The sequence below is a fragment of the Chiloscyllium punctatum genome, chromosome 18, assembly GCF_047496795.1.
Source record: "Chiloscyllium punctatum isolate Juve2018m chromosome 18, sChiPun1.3, whole genome shotgun sequence".
Taxonomy (NCBI): domain Eukaryota; kingdom Metazoa; phylum Chordata; class Chondrichthyes; order Orectolobiformes; family Hemiscylliidae; genus Chiloscyllium; species Chiloscyllium punctatum.
The window spans coordinates 98,338,490-98,363,704 of NC_092756.1; the positions used below are offsets into that span (position 1 = coordinate 98,338,490).

Sequence of the window (25,215 nt, forward strand, 5' to 3'; positions counted from 1 at the left end):
TCATTAAATGTATAAAGTGAAAAGTTGTGAGTCCAATACTGAGCCTTACAGAACACCACTTGTCACTGGCTGCCATCCTGAGAAGGACACTTTTATCCCCACTCTCTACTTTCCGCCAGACTATCCATGCTAGCACCTTGCCTCTAATACCATGGGCCCTTATCTTACTCAGTAGCCTCCTGTGCAGTACCTTATCAAAACGCCATCTTTAAGTCCAGGTAGATAACATCCATTGGTTCTCTTTAGTCTAACCTGTTCAAAGGATTCTAGCAGACACATGACCTCCCTTGATGAAATCATGCTGACTTTGCCCTATTTTACCATATACTTCGAAGTATTCAGAAGTCTCATTCTTCACAATAAATTCCAGGATCTTACCATGACAGAGGTTAGGCTGATCAGTCGGTAATTTTTCATCTTTTGCCTTACTCCCTTTTTAAACAGGCGTGTCATATTAGTGATTTTCCAGTCCTCTGGGACCCTCCCTGATTCTAGTGATTCCTGAAAGATCACCACTAACGCCTCCACTCTCTTCAGCTATCTCACTTTGAACTCTGGGGTGTAGTCCATCTGGTCCAGGCAATTTATCCATCTTCAGGCCAATTTTTCTAGTACTTTCTCCTTGATGATGACCAGTATTCTCAGCTCTGCCCCCTCACTCCCTTGAATTTTTGGGATATTACTCATGTCTTCCACCATGAAGATTGAGACGAAGTAATCATTCATGTCCTCAGCCATGTTCCCCACTACTACGTCTTCAGTGTCATTTTTCAACAGCCCAATGTCCACTTTTGCCTCTTTTCTGCCCTTATCTCTTAGAGCCTTCCTTTATATTGCTGGCTAGCTTACCCTCATTTAATCTTCTCCCTTTTTTTGTTGCCCTCTGTTGGTCCTTGTAAGCTTCCCAATCCTCTGGATAATGGTGGTTTTGAATGGGAAGTTAAGTTTAGTACCGCAGTATCTTCCCATTCCTCAGTCATCATGAGTAAGTATTTAAAAATGTAATTTATGAAGCAAAAAAATGGTAAAATTTAAAAGATGGGTTATGCTTTCTCTCTCCTCTGGACTGATCCTACAGTTGCAGGCAATTCTTCTGTACCACATCCACATAATCACACTACTTGCAAATCTGATAGCAAGTACGAGCAGGTTATTCACCCACAATGTGCACTCCAGCTAATGCTGATCTGCTTCCTCTCTGTAGTCTACACATGCATGAACTTTCCAAAGAGAGTAATTAAGATCAGACATAGAATTTCTGATCAAGCTTCCAAACCTTTGTCAAATCAATTAATCTAAATAAACAGAAACTGTACAACTTAGTAATCTGATGATACAAAGTAACATTTTTTACGTCTGTACATACTCCTATAACTGTACAATGGACAAATAATAGAGCATCTTACCAGAACTTGATGTGGAACCTCGCCCTGTAACCACATTGGCTGCATTCTGCTCCCGTGGCGCCGGTCCACTTCCAGAGCTCTCACTTTGAGAGTTCTTGTCCCACAAATTCACATTCTTATAGTTGTAGCTGTTGGGATCACCCCAGGCTGAGGTGCCATCATCGATCTCCATTTTTCGGGAGATGGACTGTGGTGAAGGTTCTTCCCATCCAGTAGGTTCTTCCTCCTTTGGCACAACTGGGATGGGTGCAGGTGGCACGGAGGCTGAGCCCCAGCCAGGTCCTGATTGCCGACTCCCTGCAGAGTTTGTGCCCCAAGAGCCAGAGACATCTTGTTGTTTATTCCAATTACTGGCAGCTGTTTTTGATGGCTCACCCCATCCCTGGTGTCGTGTTGGATCCTCCCACCCACTTCTCTGGTTTGAATTAGAGTTACCACCACCCCAAGATCCTACTTCACCACGTCCACTATCGCCCCACCTGGAGTTTGAACTGTCCCATCCACCTGCTTTTGGTTGTTCAGCTGGTTGTCCACTTCCGTCACCCCAACCATTGTTGGGAGACCAACCTTGGGTTGGTTGCTGTCTTGCACCCCAACCAGGTTCCTTGATCCTAGGCGCATCATTCCATGATGGTGCTTTCTCTTCTGGTGTTCCACCTCCCCAACTTTGACTATTTTTTGGGTCCACCCATCCACTTGGACTATCAGACTCCATGTTTGAAGACTGTGGAGCATCTCCCCACCCAGAGTTGCAGTGACTGCTCTGACTGGATGCTTCACCCCAGCCCCCTGAGTTAGTGCTCTGAGTGGTGGTGCTCTCCCACCCTTCTGTTCCTCTGTCAGTGCGCCTCTCATTCCTTGGTGACTCCTGCACATCCCAGACTGTGTTCTGTTTAATCTGAGTTTGGCCCCACCCAGTATTTGATAACACTCTAGGATCCAGATCAGACCTACTTATCACAGACTGTATTACCTCCTCCTGGTCAAGGGGATCAGTCTTGTTTAAGCGCCGTCCTCCTGGGTGGTTTTCTGAGCCCCCCCTTTTGTTGTTGCTTCGACTACCAGAATCACTCCCAGTGGAACTAGAGGCCTTCACCCAGTTGGAATTTTGGGAATTCTCTCCTTGGTTTTCTGGGAGGGGATTTACCCTATGATTGTCCCAACCGCCTGTGCCACAATTCTGTTCATTAGGAGTGCCACTCCACTCCCCTTCTGAGCGATTATCAGTCCCTGGCTGTTGCCCCCACAAGCCCTGAGCACCACCTGATGCTGTTCTGTTCCCTTTGCCCCAATTTTTTGCTTTGTTGGGGTCTTGTGCCTCAGAGTCCCAAGATCCACTATTACTATCCCATGATTCAGTTCTTGATCTATTCACCAGTAACTGTTTCAAACCAGAGCCAGCCTTTGCTGTATCATCACTGTTGCGTCCACTATTGCCATCAGCTCCTGTACCATTTTGTCCAGAAATTGAATCAGTTCCAGAAGATCCCCAAACTGTATTCCAAGATCCCCCAGTTCCCCGTCCCTCCATAGTTCCTCTAATACTGCCTTCGGATGAGGCTTCAGTGCTCACAGATTGATTCAATACCAAGGGGTTTCCCAAACCCATTCCCATGGGCATGTTCCAGGTCCCATTTCCTGTTGTATCAGACACTCCCTTATTTTGCAAAGGGTTCCCGGTGCTCTGTGAGTTTGCATTCAAAGAGTTAGTGTCGCCATTATTTGGTCCATCAGTGTTAAGAGCTTGAGGCTGTTCTCCAACAGAAGCATTCCATGTAACACCCGCATTTTCCGTTTTTGACTTATTTGCCCAGGCGCTTGCAGAAGTACCATCCTGATCCCTAGGGCTTTGACCTACTGCACTGAGTTGTGCACTGGAGCTTGAAACATCAGTCTCCAAAGTCCCTTTTCCAGAATTGCCCTCCTGACCCAACACTGGCCAGGCTGATGGGTTGATATTTGGGTTCAAAGTCAACCCAAGGCCAGCTCCATCAGGGTTGCTCAAGTTTTTCCAATTGTTAAGTCCGTCTTTGCTCTCCGAAGAGATGGAAGATGCGTGACTGGGTTTAGGCACGAGGCCCATGTTCCAGGCCCCCAATTTACATTCATTCTTTCCGCTCCCAGCAGCGAACTGGTTTGCAGCTCCTTTGCAGCTCCTGGCAGCGCCACTTCCTGGTGGCAGGCTCTTCTCGGAGCCAAAGTTTGAGGCACCTTCGTTGTCTACGTGTTCCGAAGCTGACTCAGAGTCCCTGCCTGTGATGCAAGGCCAAGCCTCCATATCAGACCCGTCTACGATTAACTTATCCCAGCCGTGGTTGAGGTCAGTGCTGGACGATCCAGAACCCCAAGCAGAATTTGCATAATTTGAACCAGCACCCCCAGGGTTAGCGTCTGTAAAAAGAAGCAAATTATGATTAGAGATCCACTTAAGGGGAAATTTTAAAACTTCAAGTTTATATTTGAATATAGAACATAACAATGTAGTACAGGCCCTTTGGCCCACAATTTTGCACCGACCTGTGGAACCAATCTGAAACCCATCTAGCCTACACTATTCCATTTTCGTCCATATGTTTATCCAATGACCATTTAAATGCCCTAAAAGTTGGCGAGTCTACTACTGTTGCAGGCAGTGCGTTCCATATCCCTACTAATCCGAGTGAAGAAACTACCTCAGACATCTGTCCTATATCACCCCTCAATTTAAAGCTATGTCCCCTCATTCCAGCCATCACCACCCGAGGAAAAAGGCTCTCACTGTCCACCCTATCTAACCCTGTGATTATCTTATATGTTTCGAGTTAATTTATTAGTGGGGCACCACAAGGAACTATATTTTGTGTCCACTGTTATTTACTATTTATACAAATGACCTGAATGAGGGCATAGAAGGATGAGTTAGTAAATTTGCGGATGACACTATGGTCTGTAGAGTCGTGGATTGTGACGAAGGATGTTGTAGGTTACAGAGGGAGGTCGATAATCTGCAGAGCTGGGCTGAGAGGTGGCAATTGCAGTTTAATGCAGAAAAGGGTGAGGTGATTCACTTTGGAAGGAGCAACAGGAGTGCAGACTACTGGGCTATGGGGAAGATCCTTGGTAGTGTAGATGAGCAGAGAGATCTGTATCCAGGTACACTGATCTATGAAAGCTGCCAGCCATGTTGATATGGTTAAAGCGGCACACGGTGTGTAGGCTTTTATTGATAGAGGGATTGAACTTTGGAACCATGCAGTCATGCTGCAGATGGACAAAACTCTGGTGCGGCCACATTTGGAGTATCGCATACAGTTCTGGTCACCATATTATAGATAAGATGCGGAAGCTTTGGAAAGGGTTCAGAGGAAATTTACTAGGATGTTGCTTGGTATGAAGGGAAGGTCTTACGAGGAAAGGCTGAGGGGCTTGAGGCTGTTTGGAGGGATTTTCAAACTCATTTCTCACTGACATTCAAACAACATCTAATATTTTACCTGTTGGTAATGTAAAGATGGTGGGCAATAGTAAAATATACAATTTTCTCCAGGTGTTTAAAGAGAAAATGGTACCAGAGCATTAATATCGCTGGTATACTAACTCACTAAATTCCACTTGCTGTGACCTAGGCTAATGTCAATTAACCAATTTGGAAATTGAAAGCTAATCTTGGTAATGGTGACCATGAAACAATCAATGTTGTAAAAACCCCTGTAGTTCGCTAATGTCCTATAGGGAAATATACTTGTTCCTCCTCGACCTGGCCTGGATCTGATTCTTAACTGCCCTCTGAAATGGCCTAGTGAACAACTCCGTTCCAGGGTAATTAGCGATGAGCAAACAGCAACAACCACATCAAGACAATTTAAAAATTCAAAAAGCAGTGATATGAAATATTTCAGTTTTCCAAAAAAAACTCACTAGTTTGAAAAAGTGCAAATTACCCCAATGGGTGAAAAAGGCAAAGAACATGGTCTGCAGCTGCGGAGAGTCATGGAGACTAAATGGCCATTAGCTAGGCCATAGCACTCTGCTCATAGACAAGGCCAGCGGTTGTAGCAAGATGGGTGCTGCTACAAATGATCTCAAAATGTACACAAAAGCAAAAAAACATTTTAAGTTTCCCACTCATAATTACTATCTAACTTAAGGTTCTTTGCTACTATTCAGTCGCCTTTGCTGGAGAATGAACATTAGCTAAAGATAGGGTCCAGCTTCCTTGCACGAAACCTGTTGCCTATTTTCTAAGGATCTGTATCCCTCTGCTCCCTGCCCATTCATGTATCTGTCTAGGCACATCTTAAAATGATGCTATTGTGCCTGCCTCTACCACCTCCGCTGGCAACGTGTTCCAGGCACCCACCACCCTCTGCTGAAAGAGCTTTCCATGCAAATCTCCCCTTAACCTTTTCTTCTCACTTTGAACTGATGACCCATAGTAATTGAGTTCCCCCACTCTGGGGAAAAAGCTTCTTGCTATCCACCCTGTCTATACCGCTCATGATTTTGTAGACTCCCATCAGGTCCCCCCTCAACCTCCATCCTTTTAATGAAAATAATCCTAATCTACTCAACCGGTCTTCATATTTAGTGCCCTCCATACCAGGCAACATCTTCTGAACCCTCTCCAAAGCATCCGCATCCTTCTGGTAATGTGGTGACCAGAACTGTACGCAGTATTCCAAATGTGGCCAAACCAAAGTCTTATACAACTGTAACATGACCAGCCCATTCTTGTACTCAATACCCCGTCTGATGAAGGAAAACATGCCATACGCCTTCTTGACCACTCTATTGACCTGCATTGCCACCTTCAGGGAACAATGGACCTGAACACCCAGATATCTCTGTACATCAATTTCCCCCCGAACTTTTCCATTCACTGTATAGTTCGCTCTTGAATTGTATCTTCCAAAATGTATCACCTCGCATTTGCCCGGACAGAACTCCATCTGCCATTTCTCTGCCCAACTCTCCAATCTATATATATTCTGCTGTATTCTCCGACAGTCCCCTTCACTATCTGCTACTCCACCAATCTTAGTGTCATCTACAAACTTACTAATCAGACTACCTATACCTTCCTCCAAATAATTTATGGACAGCACAAACAACAGTGGTCCCTGCACGGATCCCTGTGGAATACCACTGTTCACAGGTCTCCACTTTGAGAAACTCCCTTCCACTACTACGGTCGCCTGTTACCCAGCCAGTTCTTGATCCATCTACAAGTGAGGGCACCTCCCTACCTTTTGGAGAGAATAAATCTGCAAGACAAGTGTATACATTGTTTCTTGCAATGTCACAAGATGTGTAAATATGACCTAGACTTTCCACCCCCTGCTGCAGAAGTTGCAATTCCATCAGATGAGGAAACTGAATTTTTGTATTGTTCTTTTAATTCAGTATTTAAATTGCCCCCTCTCATCCTACGATCATACTCGCAAAACAACACGAGCCGCCTCATAGAATTCAAAAAGAAGAGAGGCTGCACACAGTGTCTTACAAGACAATAGTGGTCATTTTGCAAATGTAAAACTAGCAAATAACAAATCTAAACTCATCTTTTCCATTAGCGTAGGTTTTTGTTTTAGATTTCTCCACAAAACATTTAAAGAGAATTCTACTTACCCACTGGTGTACTGCCGTGCTGCAATGGACAGTTGGGTTGCGTCAATGGTTGTGCAGCGCCAGGGTTTGATCCTGGCAACCCAGGAGGCCCCGCCCCACCTCCAAGAAGCCCACAAGAAGGTGGAGGGGGCTGACCACGTTTTAGTAACACTTTGTGCTCGTGCTGGCGAAATCGAGGAGGCACCTCACGGGGCAGATAGCGGGCGGCGTTCTGTGGCTGGCCGTTGGTGGCCACCGCCCTTTTGGCATTGTTACCACCGTTGGCGGCTGGTGTTGGAACGCTGCCAACTGGGGTGGCAGTTGGAGGCTGGCTTAGGCTTGGCTTCGTCGCTTCGGGCACTAGGGACATAAAATAGACAACAAATCAGTAATTAGGAAAAAATTCCAGGTATATTTTAAAAAGGGTGGGGGGGGGGGGAAAAGAGAGAGATGATTCATTTTATTGTGTTATGCACAACAGTAAAACTCCATGTTTTATCAAATATGATGAAATGTACAAACAAGTTGGCTTATTGAATTTAAATTTTACTCATGAAGGTGGCAATTGACAAAGGGCAATGCAGCAATAAGATAATGAGTTAAATAAAACCTCAAAGTATTACAGAATTTGAAATTGCTAAAGAAAGTCAAGAGGAAACAAAAGGGTAATCTAAAGGCAGCTACATACAAGACAAATCTTGTGTTTCATCACTTGTTCCAGTTTCATCCCTTGTGCTTTAATTCAGCTGCCTTCCATTCAAAGGACGTGCCCTCCTGTCTTCTCCCTTGAACCCCACGCCTGTAATGGCTTAAAACCTGTAACATCTCTAACCTTTTCCAGTTCTGATGCAAAGGTTAGAATACTAAAACACTTTCTTCACAGATGCAGATTAACCTAAAAGTTTCCAGAATTTACAGGTTTTGTCTGGCATAAATTTGGTTCTGTTGGTAACACTTATGCTTTAGAGGATTCAGTTTTTATATCTTACTTCAGGGTCAAAAGTCACATGACACCCAGTTTTACTCCAACAGGTTTATTTGAAATCACAAGCTTTCAGAGTGCTACTTCTTCATCAGGTGAATTGCCTAGTCCAACACCGGCACCTTCACATCATGGATACCTCACTTCAGGATTTGAACACAGTCTAGACCAAATACTTCAGATTGCTGAAGGACTTCTGCACTGCCAGAAACACAGCATTTCTGGTACAACACTAAATTAAAGTGTTGTTAATCTGTTCATTAGAATATGAAATACTCTATAGTACTACTGAAAGAGCAGAGTTATGGTCGATTGTTTAGCTAACGTGAAAACCAAATGACATACATCATGGATCATTAAAAAAATTTGTCTTTCATCCACAACGGTCATTTATCTCATTTTAACTATGTGGGTCTTTTCTAGATGTAAACTAGCTGAAGTTCTGCAAGTCACTACACTTCAGAAATAGTTCATGTGCTTTGGAAGTGCTCTGTCTTGTACTTTACCTCTTAGCTGGACTCCACTAAACTTTGTAAATGGTATTTTTAAGTTTGGTACATCGTACAAAGCTATGTAAATTCACAAATTAAAACTTCATCCAGACTATTAGTCTAGCCAAGACATTAAGTGTTTGAGTAGACAAACCAGTGAAACTCATCTGCAAGATTACCAGAGTATTTCCAATATTTGCAATTTCAAATTTTCACATTGTGTTATTCTGGCTGGGTTTCTTTAGAATTCTTTTACCACTTTGAACAGTATGGAGTGTGATGTGGAGAACACGTTTGAATACAAGTCTAATTCATTTAGAAAGAGAATAGTGTAAAACACTTACAATAATGTAGCAGTTTTAAGAGCTGAAGAGGAAAGAGTTCCAGTGGTTGCATTCTGCTAAATGCTGCCTAACAAGATGCTAAAGTAATCCATTTGGGCAAACAATTTATGGATTAGCAGCCAGAACCATGAAAAATGAGATCACCAATCTGAGTCTAAAAGTGCAAGCATGGTTATCAATAACACTCAAAGAGGCCAAACCATTTTATGATTAATTGATTTTCTTTTCCTGAGATTTAAGAATGTGGGTTGAAATCTAAAACCGTGAGAATACCAGAGCATAAACTCAGATGTTGCAGAGCTTGACAGCAAAAAGGTGGTGATTGGACATAAATCAGCAAATGCTGAGAATACCTCAAATGTGTCTAGAAATGCACAGAAAACAGCATTTGAAAAAGGAACAAACCCCTTTCTCTCTTCTATTCCATTGCTGATTGACACTTCATCGACAATTTTCCTTCTCTTTCAAATTTCCAATTATGGCTTCCTTTAAATCTTTGTAAACATCCTCTTTTCTTTTATTCAATAACAGTGAATGAGCTGCTCCCATGCCTTTAATTAACACCACTCGGAATCAACCCTAACTTGTAAAACAGCATTACAGAAACTTCTTTGTCCAATAACCCTGGCTTTTCTCTTGCAGCAGCAGCCCCATACTTCAAAAGACATGTCCATAGTTAGCCAGTTCAAAGTGAATTGGAAGTATGGCAGCATTCTAGAAACTTGGGTAATGTTCCAAGGATCTGGGTTCAAACCCAACTACAGCAGAGTGTGGAACTTTAATTCTAGATTATTGTTGAATTGAAGATGTCATGATCACCAAGAAATATGTCAATTTCCAAAAAAAAAAGTGGTTCACTTAATACCCTTTAGGAAGCAAAGTTGCTGTTCTTCTGGCCTACATATGATTCAAGACTCCAACAATGTGAATAACTCTTTACTGCCCTCTAGAATAGTCCCAGTTGGTAAGAACTGCAAAAAGTCTCAAGAAAATTAGATCATCTGACATCAACAAAGATCCCCTTGGTGGAGAGATCAATAACCGGAGGTATGGATTTAAGCTAAGAGGCAGGAGGTTTAGAGGGTATGTGGGGAAAGAGTTTTCTTTTACAGGGTGGTGAGAACCTAGAACTCATGGCCTGTAAGGGGTGCGGAGGCAGAAACTCTCTATTTTAGTACTCAGACGTACACTTGCGATGCCAAGGAAAACAAGGTTATGGGCCAAGTGCTGGAAAAATTGTTTAGAAGAGTTAGGTGACTGATTTGACCAGCACAGACACGATAGGCTGAAGGGCCTTTTTCTCTACTATGGACCTCTATGACTCTTAGACATATGATTGGACAACAGCACACCCTTCAAAATCATCCTTGCCAACATGTGATGGCAAAATCTCACGGGGTAGTCAAGCAACAGCCTGACAGTTATACTTGCAGAATTATATATTATAGACCATGTACCAGACAAGAGGACAGAAGCAACAGAAGTGACAGCAAATTGGTATACAGTCAGAGGGAATTGCCCCAGAAGTCTTTGACACTAACTCTGGATCAATTTCCTATATGTTGCATGGCTATTCTGTGGTCTAACTCACACGGATTGACAAGCTGGTGTACTAACGTCCACATGTGAAAATTGCCACTTTGCATGGACTTGGAGGCCCACACAGGAGAAATTGAGTTAGGGAAAAAATGTTGCTCCAGACTTCATAGTATCATGTCACACGTGGGCAAAGAACCCACCTGCTTATTATGCAAGTACCATCCCCCTGCCCCTCAGCTGATAAAATCAGTACTCCTCCACACCGAACACCATTTGGAGGAGGCACAGAGTGTGTTAAGGGGGCAGAATGTACTCTGGATGGGAGATTTCAATGTTCATCACCAACAGTGGCCCAGCAGTGCCCATTATTGACAAATTGGTCGAGTCCTGAAAAACACTGCTGTTAGACTGAATCTGCAGCAGATGGGGAGGGAAAAATATATTTGACCCTATCCTCACCAACCTGCCTGCCATAGATTTATCGGTCCGCTACAGTAGAGCAAAAATGACCATTCACAGCCCTTCTGGAGATAAAGTCCAGTCTTCACACGGAGAATACTTTGCATCATGTAATGAGGCATGATCACTGCTCTAAGTGGGATCGACTTCAAACAGATCCACCAACACAAGTCTGGATATCCATGAGGCACTGTGGGCCATCACCTGCAACATAACTGTACTCCAACAACTGCATCTACAAACCTATTGGCACATCATATCACCCACTATCAAGGTAGGGAATCAAAAACAAACTACTGGCCAAACTCAGCAGGTCAGGCAGCAAGTCCGAATGCATGTCAATTTTTTTTGGGGGGGGGGTGCGGTGTAGTGTCTGCATGTGCAGGAGAGGAGAGAGAAAGCAGCAAGTGAGTGCATTGCTGGTAACAGAGTGCAGGGAGAGAAATACAAAAGGGGTAGCAGTCAAGAGGATTATTGGTAACCAGCCAAGACAGAAGAAAAGCTGAATAAAAGTGTTAATGAGAACTGAGCATGACAGAGAATGGTTCAGCTGTGCTGAAAGCAATCAGTGTCATGACAGGACCAAGTGTAGGGGCAGCTTTAAAAAAAAATGTAGAGGGTTGGAATTCGGCTCTAAAATCACTGAACTCGATGTTGAGACCGAGGGGCTTAGGTACCTTGATTCTGTCCTTCCATTTTTTAACCGAACCCTACACCCAGTCCGGTCTTGACAATGGGTTGCTTTTAGCACAGCCAACCCATTCTCTCCTCTCATTACTACTTATTCAGTTTCTCTTCTGTCTTGACCTACTACCAATAATCCACTTGCTTAGTTACTCTGATCTCTCTCTCTCACTGGGCTGCATCTCCACTTATCTGCTCCCCAAACCCCAGCATCACCTTCAGCATAAATACCACATTTTTTTCTAGCTGTTATCAGTTCTGACAGTGTCATCAGACTCAAAACATTAACTAGATTAGATTAGATTCCCTACAGTATGGAAACAGGCCCTTCGGCCCAACAAGTCCACAACGACCCTCCGAAGTGCAACCCACCCAGACACATTCCCCTACATTTATCCCTAACACTATGGGCAGTTTAGCATGGCCAATTCACCTAACCTGCACATCCTTGTGACTGTGGGAGGAAACCGGAGCACCCGGAGGAAACCCACTCAGACACAGGGAGAATGTGCAAACTCCACACAAACAGTTGCCCGGGGTGGGAACTGAACCCAGGTCCCTGGCGCTGTGAGGCAGCAGTGCTAACCACTGAGCCACTCTCCATCGCTTTATCTCCACTGATGCTGCCACATCTGAATTTCGCCAGCAATTTTGGTTTTTGTTTCAGATCTCCAACATCCATAATCCTTTGTTTTACTGAGGAAGATAATCAACCCTGGTTTAAAGAAAAGTGCAGGAGTACATGTCAGGAGCAGCACCATGCATACCTAAAAATGAGGGGAAGGCACAAAATGGACTAACTTGCACACAAGAAAACACAAGCAACAAGTTATATGGACAAGGTCATAGAATTCTGCATCAATGGATTAGATCTAAGCTCTGCAGTCCTGTCACACTCAATTGCGACTGATGGTGGAAAATTAAACTATGGAATCGGGTCCACAAAAGCTCAAATGTTGGGGGAAGCCAGTATACTAGTACAAAAAATATTGCTGAAGCATTTGCAACAATCCTGAGCAAGAAGTATCATGTTGAGAATCCATCTCAGCCTCCTCCAGAGATTCCCTGTATCACAAATACCAATCTTGGCCAATTTAATACACTTCACATGATAGTAAAAACAGTTGGAGGCAATGTAACATACTGCAAAGGCTCTAGGCCCTAGCAACAACATTGAAGTAGTGTTCCAAAATTTGATATGCCCCGACCTGATCTGTTCCAGTACAGTTACAACACTGGTATCAAACAACATTGTACGGGACGTAAGTGGGCAATTTTGCACACAAACCATAGGACAAATGCAACCTAGTCAATTAGTGCATTATCAGTCTACTCTTGACCATCAGTAAATAGGTGGACTGTGCGTCATCAACAGTGCTACTAAACAGTGCTTTCTCAACAATAAACTGCTCACTGACACGCAGTTTGAGTTTAGACAGGGCCGGTCAGTTCCCCAACTCCTTATGGCCTTCGTTCAACAATGGACCAAAAAAAGCTGAATTCTAGAAGCAAATGAGAACGATTGCCCTTCACATCAAGACCACGTTTGACTCAGTACAGCATCAAGGAGTCCTTGCAGTTGATGGGAACCAAAAGGGAAATTGTCCATTGGCCAAAAAAGAAAAAACTGTTGCAATTATGGGTGGGTCAGTCTTTTCAGCTCCAAGACATTTGTACTGGCGTTCCTCACGGTAGCGTCCTAGTCCTAACCGCCTTCAATCAGCTATCACATGGCTTCAATAACCTTCTTTCATAAGGTCCGAAATGAGGATTTTCACTAATAACTGCATAATGTTCAGCAACATTCACTTCTCAGATACTTAAGCAGTCCTGTCCAAACACTAAGATCAGATTCAAAGTTTGAGAGAAGATGTGTAGCTCGGGTGCTCGTTGTTGTGGTTCTGTTCGCTGAGCTGGGAATTTGTGTTGCAGACGTTTCATCCCCTGTCTAGGTGACGTCCTCAGTGCTTGGGAGCCTCCTGTGAAGCGCTTCTGTGATCTTTCCTCCAGCATTTGTGGTGATTTGAATCTGCAGCTTCTGGTAGTCAGTTCCAGCTGTCTGTTGCAGTGGTCGGTATATTAAACAGAGAACAGCCAGGGAATTCCTAGAGACATGGCACTCATCCAAATCAATAAGCACATCGACCTGGACCCAATATACCCACCACTGCAGCGGACAGCTTGAACTGACAACCGGAAGATGCAGATTCAAACCACCACAAATGCCGGAGGAAAGATCACAGAAGCGCTTCACAGGAGGCTCCCAAGCACTGAGGATGTCACCTAGACAGGGGATGAAACGTCTGCAACACAAATTCCCAGCTCAGCGAACAGAACCACAACACTAAGATCAGGTCAACATCTGGAATTGTACTGACAAGTGCCAAGTAATACCGGAATCACACAAGTGCCAGGCAATGATTAACTTCAACAAGATAGAATCTAACCATCATCCTTTGTCATTCAATGGCATCACTGTCACTTAATTCCACAAAGTTCCCTACATCAATGGACTGTTGCTGCTCGAAAAGGCAGCTCACCAACACCTCTCAATGGCAACCAGGGACAGGCAATAAAACTGGGGGGTGGGGGGGCTGCGGTAATGTCCCAGCTTCAACTCGAGAAGTGGAGTAAACAATGGATAAAGAGTTGAGAAAATAACGCTAAAATCCTCAGCTGTCTCTAATAGCTTCCCAGGCAGCAAGCGCAGTATACATAGTTGTTTATGTAGTTTGTAGGCTTCACAGTACTAAAAGTCATACAAGGAAAATGGGAGAATTCTGTTTTACTCATACACTTCTGCACAATAGCTGGAATCACAGTTAAGAGAAGAAATGCACCATAAGTCAAAGCTCCCAAGAGAAAAAAAACAGATAGGTCAAAGTGATGCAAGGTCCCTCAGAATCACTGCCTGCAAAAAGCCCTAGCTAGAAGGTTCATCAGCACAGCTACTGTTTGTCTCTCAGATAGTGACTGATCTATTCTGGTTTCTGATATTACTTCAGATTTCCAGCATGAGATTTTAATTTACTCTTAGTAAACCAATTACATTTACTTATATGAGATGTCACTGTGGTATTGAGGGTTGCTAAAAATTCTCACTGCAAACCACAGCACAGTTAAGCCTACCCATTAAGAGCCAGATACTTTATCATCTCAAGATCCAAGATGTTTGGTGCTGACTATGACAGATTTTCAGCTAAGACCAAGGGAACGGCTTCTAACAACAGGGTTTGTTATAATGAGGGCAGACTGAACTTTGACACCGTTCCAAGTGTAAAATAACACTGCGCTGCTATACTTCATTCACTGATGTGGGACAGTGGTTGATTGTAATACTAGCCATATTGTTGAATGACTGCAAACAAAAATTGTCTATTTGAAATCTTATGTCATTTATACTCATATTCTGGATGCCTAATAATTGCACATACTTGGTTTTATAGGATTTAAAATAAAAGTCTTTTTAAACTCTCAACCTGGTAATACAGGTCTACTTTTACCTCTTGGTTATTTATGAAAAGACGAAGATCCTCAGGTCCAACATAAAAGAAGTACAATCTTGCATATTTTTAAAAACTTGCTATTTCTTTTTTTGATGGCAATGAGATAAAAGAATGTGCACCCAAGTCAGGAATAAATCTAGGAAATACCTCTCCAACATCCTAAGGAAGGCTCTAAAAGTCCAGACCAACTCCAGTTAATCAGACACAAGGCCAACTCCAAGAAAAGGTGGATGAAATAACTGAGACAAGTGGCAAGCATGGTTTTTTTCCCCTCACAGTAAAGTAGTTTTGGCTCATGACAGCCTTTCAATATTTTTTGTACAAATGCACATATTAAAAAGGACAGGACATACAGATGCCTATATCTAGAATCAAAACAGAGCAATGCAGCTTATGTAAGTCACATAAGAATAGTGTGCAGCTGAGACATTGGAAGTCTGACAGTATCTCAATAAAGAGAGTTCCTTCAAGAGAGCACGGGAGATGTTTGGCTGGGGGGGGGGGGGGGGGGCTCCTCTTTTCAAAAGAATCTTGCAGTGTTTTTCAAAAACAGTGCATTCCTGCCAAATATTACTCACCACTTGAGGCCCTGACTCCTTCATTGCACCAAAGCCAAAAATATGGGTCTCACTGTAGTCACAGGCAGGAGCGGAGGTTTTAAAAAAATTATACACACAACCTAGGACACTACATTACACTGGACTGCATTTCCATGTTGGTTTCAAAAAAAAAAGGGGTGCTGCGATGGTGCCCTCTGATGGCCATGTGACATGCCAGAAATTTGGCAATAATTCCTTGCTGGAAGCAAAATTCCCTCATCTCGGTCCCCAGAGAACATTCCTTTAAACTTTAATTTCTTTATTTTAAAGTGTTTACACTACAGGAATCCAAATAGGTTGGTTCAGATAACAAGGAAAACACAACCCTATGGTTTCTTGAGGTTTAGTAGACAATTCCTCTGATCATTTGGTTTAGCTGCATACAGTCTTACAATCACTCATTATACGCACCTGGGAAACAGGACAGAAACCAGCAGGAAACAGAGGGAGGTTCCAGAGAGGTTTAAACAAGACAGTTCCTACATATGCTTAAGGACTCAGTCTGGTTACGTTGTTTTTCATTCACTCCAATGCATGGTGTGCTTATTTATGGATATATTTTTTGAATTTTTATTTATATACATGCATGTACATACACAATGTAAACAAAAATAAATTGTTTGAACTTGGTGGAAAAAGACAAGGTGGTCCCTTACCTTTGGTTTTTTGTTCTGTAACCTGAAAGAGAAAAAAACAGTTTGGTATCGGTTCCAAGTGACAAATCTACATCAGCAGCAAGATCCTATTCCAGTCTGCCTCAAAATCATCAATTCCACACTGGCTCAGCAATATTATTTTTACTATTTCAGCAGGCTAGAGCTGGGAGTGGAAAGGGAGAGAAAGAGAACTATGAATCATTGAAGTCTTCAGCCACCACTAATAACCCTCAAAAATTAACAATCCAGAGTTCAACTAATTTGCAAACTGGTGGGAATGAAATTAGTTAGTCCTGGTGCTCTGCTATTGAAGACATTGTACTTACTGCATTTATTCTGCCTACATTCTAAAAGCATAAATTTTCTGCGTTAGCCTTCAACAGGTTCAAGGGAATGACACCAAACTGAAAATTCAAAATTAGAAAGGTGGCATATGGTGGCTGTCAAAATTGTCATATGTCTGAGAAGTGAGAGATAAGACAGGATAGATGTTCCTCGTTAGGTCCACACTGCCCACCAACCCACCCTCCACTCCTGGCACCTTCCCTTGCCACTGCAAGTGCAAAACCCGCACCCACACCGCCATCCAAGGCCGCAAAAGATAGTTCCACATCTGACAAATCGTTCCACGCAGACACGGGGAGAACGTGCAAACTCCACACAGACAGTTGCCCAAGGCTTCGCACTGCCCTCTTGAACTGTCCTACCTGCCCATCTTCCTTCCTATCCATCTACTCCGCCCCCACCTTCAGCTACCTATCGTATTCCCAGCTACCTCCACTCCCATTTATCTCTCAGCCAGCACCACACTCTTCGACTCTGATCTTTAGTATTTGCAGGCCTCATTTTCTCAGAGATATTCCTGGGTAATGAACTACAGAATCAGAGCTCCTGGTCATTCAATCACTTGCCAAATTGTTAAGCTTCAAGCCAACATCAAGGCAAAACCGTCTTCACCCAATGCAGAGTTCACTAAAGAAGCAAGGACTCATTATCAAACATACACTGATAACAAAGAAAAACTTATAGAGCTAACCCCAAAGGTTGTCACTGGGCTTAAGTGCATTGGTACAGCAAAGATTACTTAAATGTACTTCACTTTTGCAGAAACCTGATTTTTTTTAAGCAAACTCACAACGTGGGTAAATAGAACTGCAGAAGGTAAAGTGTTATTGGAGATCTTAATTAGTACCACTATGTCTAGTTATTGTAAAAGCCACTATGTTCCAAATACAGAAGTGTAGGAGTTTAGAATGGATGAAGTTGAAGGCAGTTTTGTTAGGATCTTGCGCTCTCATTTTTAATCTGGAAGAAACAAAGTCAGCTAACCACTGTTCAGCTGTTGCCATTCATTGCGGATTTGGTGTCAAAACATTCAAGTTAAATGCAGATACACTTCATAATGGAACAGTAAAAACTCTTCTTGCGCCATTCGCTTGCACCAAGTGCATAGATTCTTCACAGATCAGTCCAGCAAACAACCTGCTGTCCCATTCAGTTTTTCTTTAACGGAGTCTCACCCTGAATCTCTTTTAGTAAAATTTAATATGTCAGAATGTTTTTATACAAGTACATCTTGGCTAATAATCTAACCATGATACGTCACTGCAGCTAAATATCTGGTGTCAAGGTCAACTACTGTTTACTGGTTAAAAAATTAATCCAACGTAGTTTGTTTTCAGAATTTATACGGAAATCAGATATTTAATACTTCAGATGTCTGTGTAGCAGGTAGGTTAGCAAAGATAAAATTGTATTCACAAATTCTCGCTGCTTCACATTTCACAAAAACGGATAAGCAGACTACTATGAGTAGGACACAAACAAATGGAAAAGTGAAGAGAAGATTCATTAGAATGTCACCAGATATGGAAAGGGCTCCATTTGAAAAAAATTGATTAAAGATGTGGTGGTTATGGAGTGAACCTAAAATGAGAAAAGAATACTGACTGGTTGGAAAGGGTACAAATTTAAGCTATTAACAAAATGCTGAGAGAAATAATATGAAATCATTTCCACAAACAACGAAAGTAGCTTCTCAACATCATAAGAAAAGTTAGATAATTGAGAAGAACGTCAAGTATAGGGATTAGGCGGATGTCAGATTACACACGTTAAACTTGCAGAAAAATGTAAAAGAGAAATTTGATGGACTGACTGTCCTTTTAGGACTGGGAAGCAGGAACAATCCATCAGAGTATGGAATTTATCTTCACCAAAGGGGCACTGACCTACTCCTCAACTACACGTGGGACTTGTTAGTTATTTGCTCCAAAATGTGACATGGATTCAGTTCCAACATTAGAAAATGCTACTGACATGTAAGGCTAGCCCATACTGAAGCTCTGAAACAACATATGCACAATATAATTAACGTACAATACTTCCAGTCAGGAAGACCCACAGCACCCCCCTTGAACTATCCAGAATGAGGAAGCAGACATTGCAGCCTTGATCTTGCATCAGAAAGTGAGAAATGAGCTTCCAAAAAAAAACAATAAATCAAAAACCTAAAAACACTATGTAATAAAAATAAGTTTCTTTGTATAGGCACAGTAAACCAATGACCCCGATTATGATATACAAAGTGAATTACTTTGTTCAGCTCATTTCATGTCTTTCTTTTTTGTTGCAGAACGGAAGACCAACTAAGTCATGATGTACTACATCTTGGCATTAGGGGTTCAAACTACACAATAAGTTATACCAATGCATTTTTTGAATGGAGTCTTCAAAAGATAAAAAACTGGAAAAAAAAGTATATATAAATTGTGCTTAAATTTGGCCAAAACAACAATGATTATAATTACTTGCCATGCAAACAGCTTCCAATTATCTAACTTCTCTCATCGTGCTTAATCTCTCCTACATTATAATCTTCACCACCCATACAGAACATTTAAGTGAAAAATACAAATTCTGGAACACTGATTTAACAATATGCAAAACCAATTGGACATAGCCAAACAAACAATCTCATATGTTAATCCAACCTGGTTTGTTAAAAGGAAGAGTTTTCCCATCTGAATACAAAAGGAATGCCAAAAATGAGAAAGAAATTAATGTTGAAAGCACAAAGGCTAGAAGCAAAAAGTGCTCATTGCTCATGAGATTACATTAGACTCATTATTGTGGTGGACTGTAAACAGTCAAGATAAAACACCTTTACCCACCTCCCCTGATCCTAAATTTCACAATAATGAATAACGCTGCATGAACACCAACTGTGTAGTAGGAAGCATTCATGCTCTGAAAAATGTGTTGCTGGAAAAGCGCAGGTGGTCAGGCAGCATCCAAATGAGCAGGAGAATCGACGTTTCGGGCATAAGCCCTTCTTTATGCCCGAAACATCAATTTTCCTGCTCCTTGGATGCTGCTTGACCTGCTGCGCTTTTCCAGCAACACATTTTTCAGCTCTGTTCTCCAGCATCTGCAGTCCCCACTTTCTCCTAGCATCCATGCTCTGTCTTACCATGATACGTTGTGATCAACAACATATTACCTGCATGAAACTTTGCATGTTTTAACTTTGGGTTATGCAGTCAGAGGGAGGTGGAAGACAGTACAAATACACAAATATAGAAGATAGGTGCAGGAGTAGGCCATTCTGCTCTTTGAGCCTGCATCACCATTCAATACAATCACATGTAATCATGCACTCTCAGTATCCCATTCCTGCCCTCTCCCCACACCCCTTGAACCCTCTAGCTACAAGGACCACATCTAGCTCCCTCTTGAACATATCTAGTGAATTGGTCCCAACAGCTTCCTGTGGGAGAGAATTCCAGAGTCACAACTGAGTGATGAAATTCTTCCTCATCTCCGTACTGAATGGCTTACCCCTTATTCTTAGGCTGTGACCCCTTAATTCTGGATTTCCCCAACACTGGGAACATTCTTCCCACATCTAGCCTGTAAAATCCTGAAGGGACTAGACATGTTTCTATGAGATCACTCCTCATTCTTGTAAAAACAACAGGTTTTGTACTCTACTTAAATTAGAAATAAACAGAGTTTGGAAGTTGAGTTGTACTTCATATTCCATATTTTCTTTTTATGAAGCAGCGTGATAATGGATTTGTACATCAACATCTCCTTTCAGGAAAGGAAAAGAGGGGGCCCCTTGCAAAATGAAGTACCAATCCAAATTACTGAGTTCAGTCTTCCTTCTAGCTGTCATGGAAGGATGAAAACTTGGCTGTTACAAGTTTCCATTGACCCAATGAATGAAAAGGCTACCTGGCTAACTTCTACAAACCCACCCACTCCCACAGCTATCTGGACTACGCCACCTCCCGTAAAAATACGCTATCCCTTATGCCCAATTCCTCAGTCTCCGCTGCATCTGCTCCCAGGAGGACCAGTTCCACCACAGAACACACCCCATAGATTGCTTCCTTCTTAGAGGACCGCAACTTCCCATCCCACATAGTTGATGATGCCCCCACTGCATTTCATCCACTTCCTGCACCTCTGCCCTCGAACCCCATCCCTATAACCGCAACAAGGACAGAACTCTCCTGGCCCTCACCTTCCATCCTACCAAACTCCGTATACATCGCATCATTCTCTGCCTTTTCCACCACCTACAAACAGACTCCGCCAGAGATATATTTCCCTCCTCAGTCATATTTGCATTCTGTAAAGACCCTTCCCTCCATAACTCATCAGGTCCACACCCCCCATCAACCCACTCTCCCCTGCTGGCACCTTCCCCTGCCACCACAGGAATTGCAAAACCTGCACACACACCTCCTCCCTCACCACCAACCAAGGCTCCAAAGGAGCCTTCCACATCCAGAGTTTTACCTGCATTTCCACACATCATTTACTATATCCATTGCTCCCGATGCAGTATCCTCTACACTGGGGAGACGTGACAGCGCTTCAGAGAACATTTCCGGGACACCGGCTCCAACCAACCCCACCACCCCATGGCCGAACACTTCATCTCCCCTCCCACTGCGCCAAGGACATGCACTGGGCCTCCTCCATCACCACTCCCTAACCATCCGACACCTGAAGGAAGAACACTTCATCTCCCACCTCGGGATCCTCCAACCCCAGAACATCAATGTGGATTTCACCAGTTTCCTCATTTCTCCTTCTCTCTTCCCCCCACACCCCCCACCTTATCCTAGTTCCAACCTTCCAACTCAGCACTGCCCTCATGCCCCACGCATCTGCCCATCTTCCTTCCCACCTACCCCTCCGACCTATCATTACCCCCACCTCCATTTACCTATCGCATTCTCCGCTACCTTCCCCCGCCCCAGCCCTACTCCCCTCCTATTTATCGGTCCAGCCCCCCCCCCTTGGCTCACAAGCCTCATTCCTGATGAAGGGCTTTTGCCCAAAACGTCGATTCTCCTGCTCCTCGGATGCTGCCTGACCTGCTGTGCTTTTCCAGCACCACAATCGCACAATGTGTTGCCAAAAAGCTCATCCACATATAGATCATTGCTGGAGTAAACAGTCCATATTTGACTGAGTTTAAAAGGTGATTCTTCAATTCTTCCCACCTTTGAATGAAAGGCAGCATCAACTTGGAATGTTGTGGGCCACTACCTCTGATGAGCCATATCAGCCAGAGGAGATAGAAGTGACTACTGGTAGTGACCAGCCAGCCACTAACATTCATAAAAACGGTTCCAGACCTATAACAGACTAGAGAATAATGGAAGAAAGAGATTATAAACCCTATTTCTGATCACCACCAACTACTAAATTTGCAGACACAAAGCAAGAACATAATGGGGTCAATTGTGATGTTCAGTTAGAAAACCTGTGGTCGATTCCAATATTAGGTGACTGCCTATTTACACATTCTACCCACGTCTGCATGAGTTTTCACCAGGTGCTTCAGTTTCCTCCCAAAGTCTGAAGATATGCAACTTAGGTGGATTGGCCATGGTAAATGCAGGAATAGGGCAGTGAGACCTCTTCAGAGGGTCCATACAGATTTGATAGGCTGAATGGTCTCTTTCGACACTGTAGGGATTCTATGTCCAACAAACTGGCTCACAGCTCAACCAAGGTCAGAAATAACCTGGAATTGAAAGTTGGAAAGCGCACCTTTGGCAAGGTAGAAGCAAGCAACTGCTATGTAGCCAAATGGAGCTCGTGTTTTAGGAGGTAAAAGGTATGAGCAATATAAAAAAGTTTGCAACATTTACAAGATATTTATTGGAAATAATAGCAATACTGGGAGAGAGGAAAGTAACGATTTGCATTCTGCACAAATCTGATTACAGAACACAGGCGTCAATAAGGCTTGTGCACTTTTAGAATTAGTAGCTGTCTTGAGGGCAGTAGGTAACTTTGAATACTGACAATGTGAAAATGCACTGGAGTTCTGCTCAGTCACCTTTGACTATCAAGATGTTTTTATATAGAACTCTCGTGAATATTAAATGGTACAGCAGAGCCTACACAGGATGGACTGACTGATCTAAGGAGAAGGTCACTGTGCTGAATTAGTTATTTGAATGTGTTCTCTAATGCGGTGTACATTCATGCCCATTTCACTTCATGAAGTTTGTCTCTTATTCCACTTCTTTGCACTCAAATTTATGGTTCCGATTTCCCAGATCTTTTGTCAGTATTCAAATCAATGCACAAGAGGGTTCTAAAGTAACTCCTGGATTTAGAAATCTACACTAAACGAGGAAATCGATTGAGCCAACTAGCTGATTTCAGAGGTAGCGAAATGCATATATAACTTGCCCCAGTGACATGCTCAGTCCAGCAAGCATTTCCCAGTGGACCAATGTAACTCTTTTCAATCCTGCAAGCATAATTTAACAATTTAAGCATTAAACAGAAAATGAAGTAAGAACAATTTGTTATTATTTTCCTTGCCCACTAGGAATGGAGATAGGAACTTCAATTATTCTCATCCAGTCTTATAACCAGCAGACAAATGAGACTTATGGCCCATCAGTCAAAACCATGTCAGGCCATATCGACACATTGAAAAGCCAAAAGTTTATTTGGCTGCACCACTCCTCCCTGCAAATGTGACAAAGATTAAATACAAGAAAAAAGGGTTCTACAACTTTTGCGAGTTGGATTTAAATAGGGCCAATCATCTTCGATCTGCTGGATAAAACAGACACCATACCCAATGTGTGTAAGAGTGTAAACACTGCTCAAGTCATTGTACACATAGTTTAACTCAGTTCTTATGATATCAATACATACTGTGGTATAAATCATTTTTCTGGCAGTTCTCTGCCCTGAAGGCACTGGTTTTTATTGAAACTGAATTACTCCAATGCTGATCCTTTTCCAATACCATGCTCAAATGTCCACATTACATGCATAGGTGGCACCATGAGAATCAACAACTTTTGATCAAGACCTAAGTTCACAAAGTTCTAAGAAACAGGAGCAGCAGTAAGCCTTTCAAGCCTGATCACTAAGAACAAGACAGCAGGACGTTATCGGTTCTTGGTATGCCACTGATAACTACATGGAATATGAACTGCAATTTCTTTTGCAGAGTTACTGGACTCAGAACATCAACTATTTCCCTCGCCACAGATGCTGCAAGACCTACCAACTTTGTTTTTATTTTTAGATTCCCAGCATCCATAGTATTTCATATTTGATCACCAAAATGACAGTCACCAACTTCTGAAGGCTGAAGAATTGCAGCTTGCCCTGAATGCCCAAGGCAACAGTTGTAGCTTGTCACAGCTAGATCTGTCCACACTCTTTGCCCTCATACGTCATAGTGGAGAGCTGATCCCAACCCCAGCCAATGCAACTTTTAAAAAAAAAACATAGCAAGGACCACAGATAACAATTAGAAGTGGACATTTAATACTGCATCTGCCTCTATAAATTCAGCAATAAATAGAAAGTCAATCAGAGATGTATCTGATCTTTATAACTCATTGGATAACATCACAATCCTGCCCCTTTGCTTAGGGGCAGGAAGTGGACCTTCTGGTCAACCTAAACATGTTACAGAGATTACAATAAACACATCCCATCTGATTACACGACAATAGATTACTCTCCAATGCCTGTGAGACAAGTGTTGCATTGCAAACACCAACCTCAGTATCACAGGTTGTGATGCAAGGTGATATACATAGAGTATAAATTTTATTTTCAAGTTTGGACTTTGAACTTATAGCATGTAGGTTTTGCATCAATGTGCAGGCTGAATAATTAACTTGTCAGTATTTCTGGAGCAATTTCTATTTTATATATCAGAATGTATGAGAGACAGGGAGAGCGAGAGAGTTTGTTCCTGAAGTGATAACAGAAATGCGTTTGTCTGAGTGTTTTACCATTGGATGGAATAAACACAAAGAAATCACTGGTTTTTGATTTTTTCCCCCGCTTGGGTTAAGTCCATAGCTTTGAAAGCTCTTGTTTTCAGTTTGCAGAAGTCCCAGAAATTAAATTTAAGAAACAGTTTCTCCTGGTGAAAGGATTTAGTTTAGAACTGTTAAGAAATTGGTGATTGGAGTGCAAGAATGTTAGATTGAAACTCCAGACCAGAAGTGCTTGGTTAAGGCCCTGAGTGGGATATTTGAAGTGGAGAAAGCTTCAGTTATGTGAGCAATTAAAGGAAGAGCCGTTCAAATGCTCAAAACCAGGAGTGCAAAGAAACAGATAAGTCAAATTTGCAGATTTGGATATGCTAAAGAAGGGAGATCTCGCTCTGGTGTTAAGGGTACTGTAAAATGAATGTTGAAATACATGGAATGGTACTTAACCATATTTCATAACTATACAAATTGCATTGTATGTAAACAGTTCGATTTATTTATCTTTCTACATAATAAGCTTATCTTCAAAATCAAAACCTGCAGCATTGAATATTTGTGTTACAATGCAAGTCTACTTTAAAGGTGATCTATGAAGTCGGATTTCAGTCAGAAGTCACATTTGCCCAATAGCTATTTTAGATGGAATCATAAAAAGGTACATAGTTTCCTTATTTG

At 42.5% G+C, this 25,215-nt stretch overlaps 1 protein-coding gene across 9 annotated transcripts in view; it reads right to left on the reverse strand.

Moving 5' to 3' along the window:
• The window catches only part of LOC140489393 (trinucleotide repeat-containing gene 6B protein-like), a 224,314-nt gene that overhangs the window by 46,768 nt on the left and 152,331 nt on the right, over positions 1–25,215 (reverse strand). For all 9 annotated transcript variants that reach the window (XM_072588897.1, XM_072588900.1, XM_072588896.1 and 6 more), the window contains 3 exons: positions 16,253–16,274; positions 7,014–7,352; positions 1,407–3,797 (listed from right to left, as the gene is read on the reverse strand). In XM_072588897.1, coding sequence (XP_072444998.1) covers positions 1,407–3,797; positions 7,014–7,352; positions 16,253–16,274 — 2,752 coding nt within the window. The remainder of the gene's footprint in view (positions 1–1,406; positions 3,798–7,013; positions 7,353–16,252; positions 16,275–25,215) is intronic.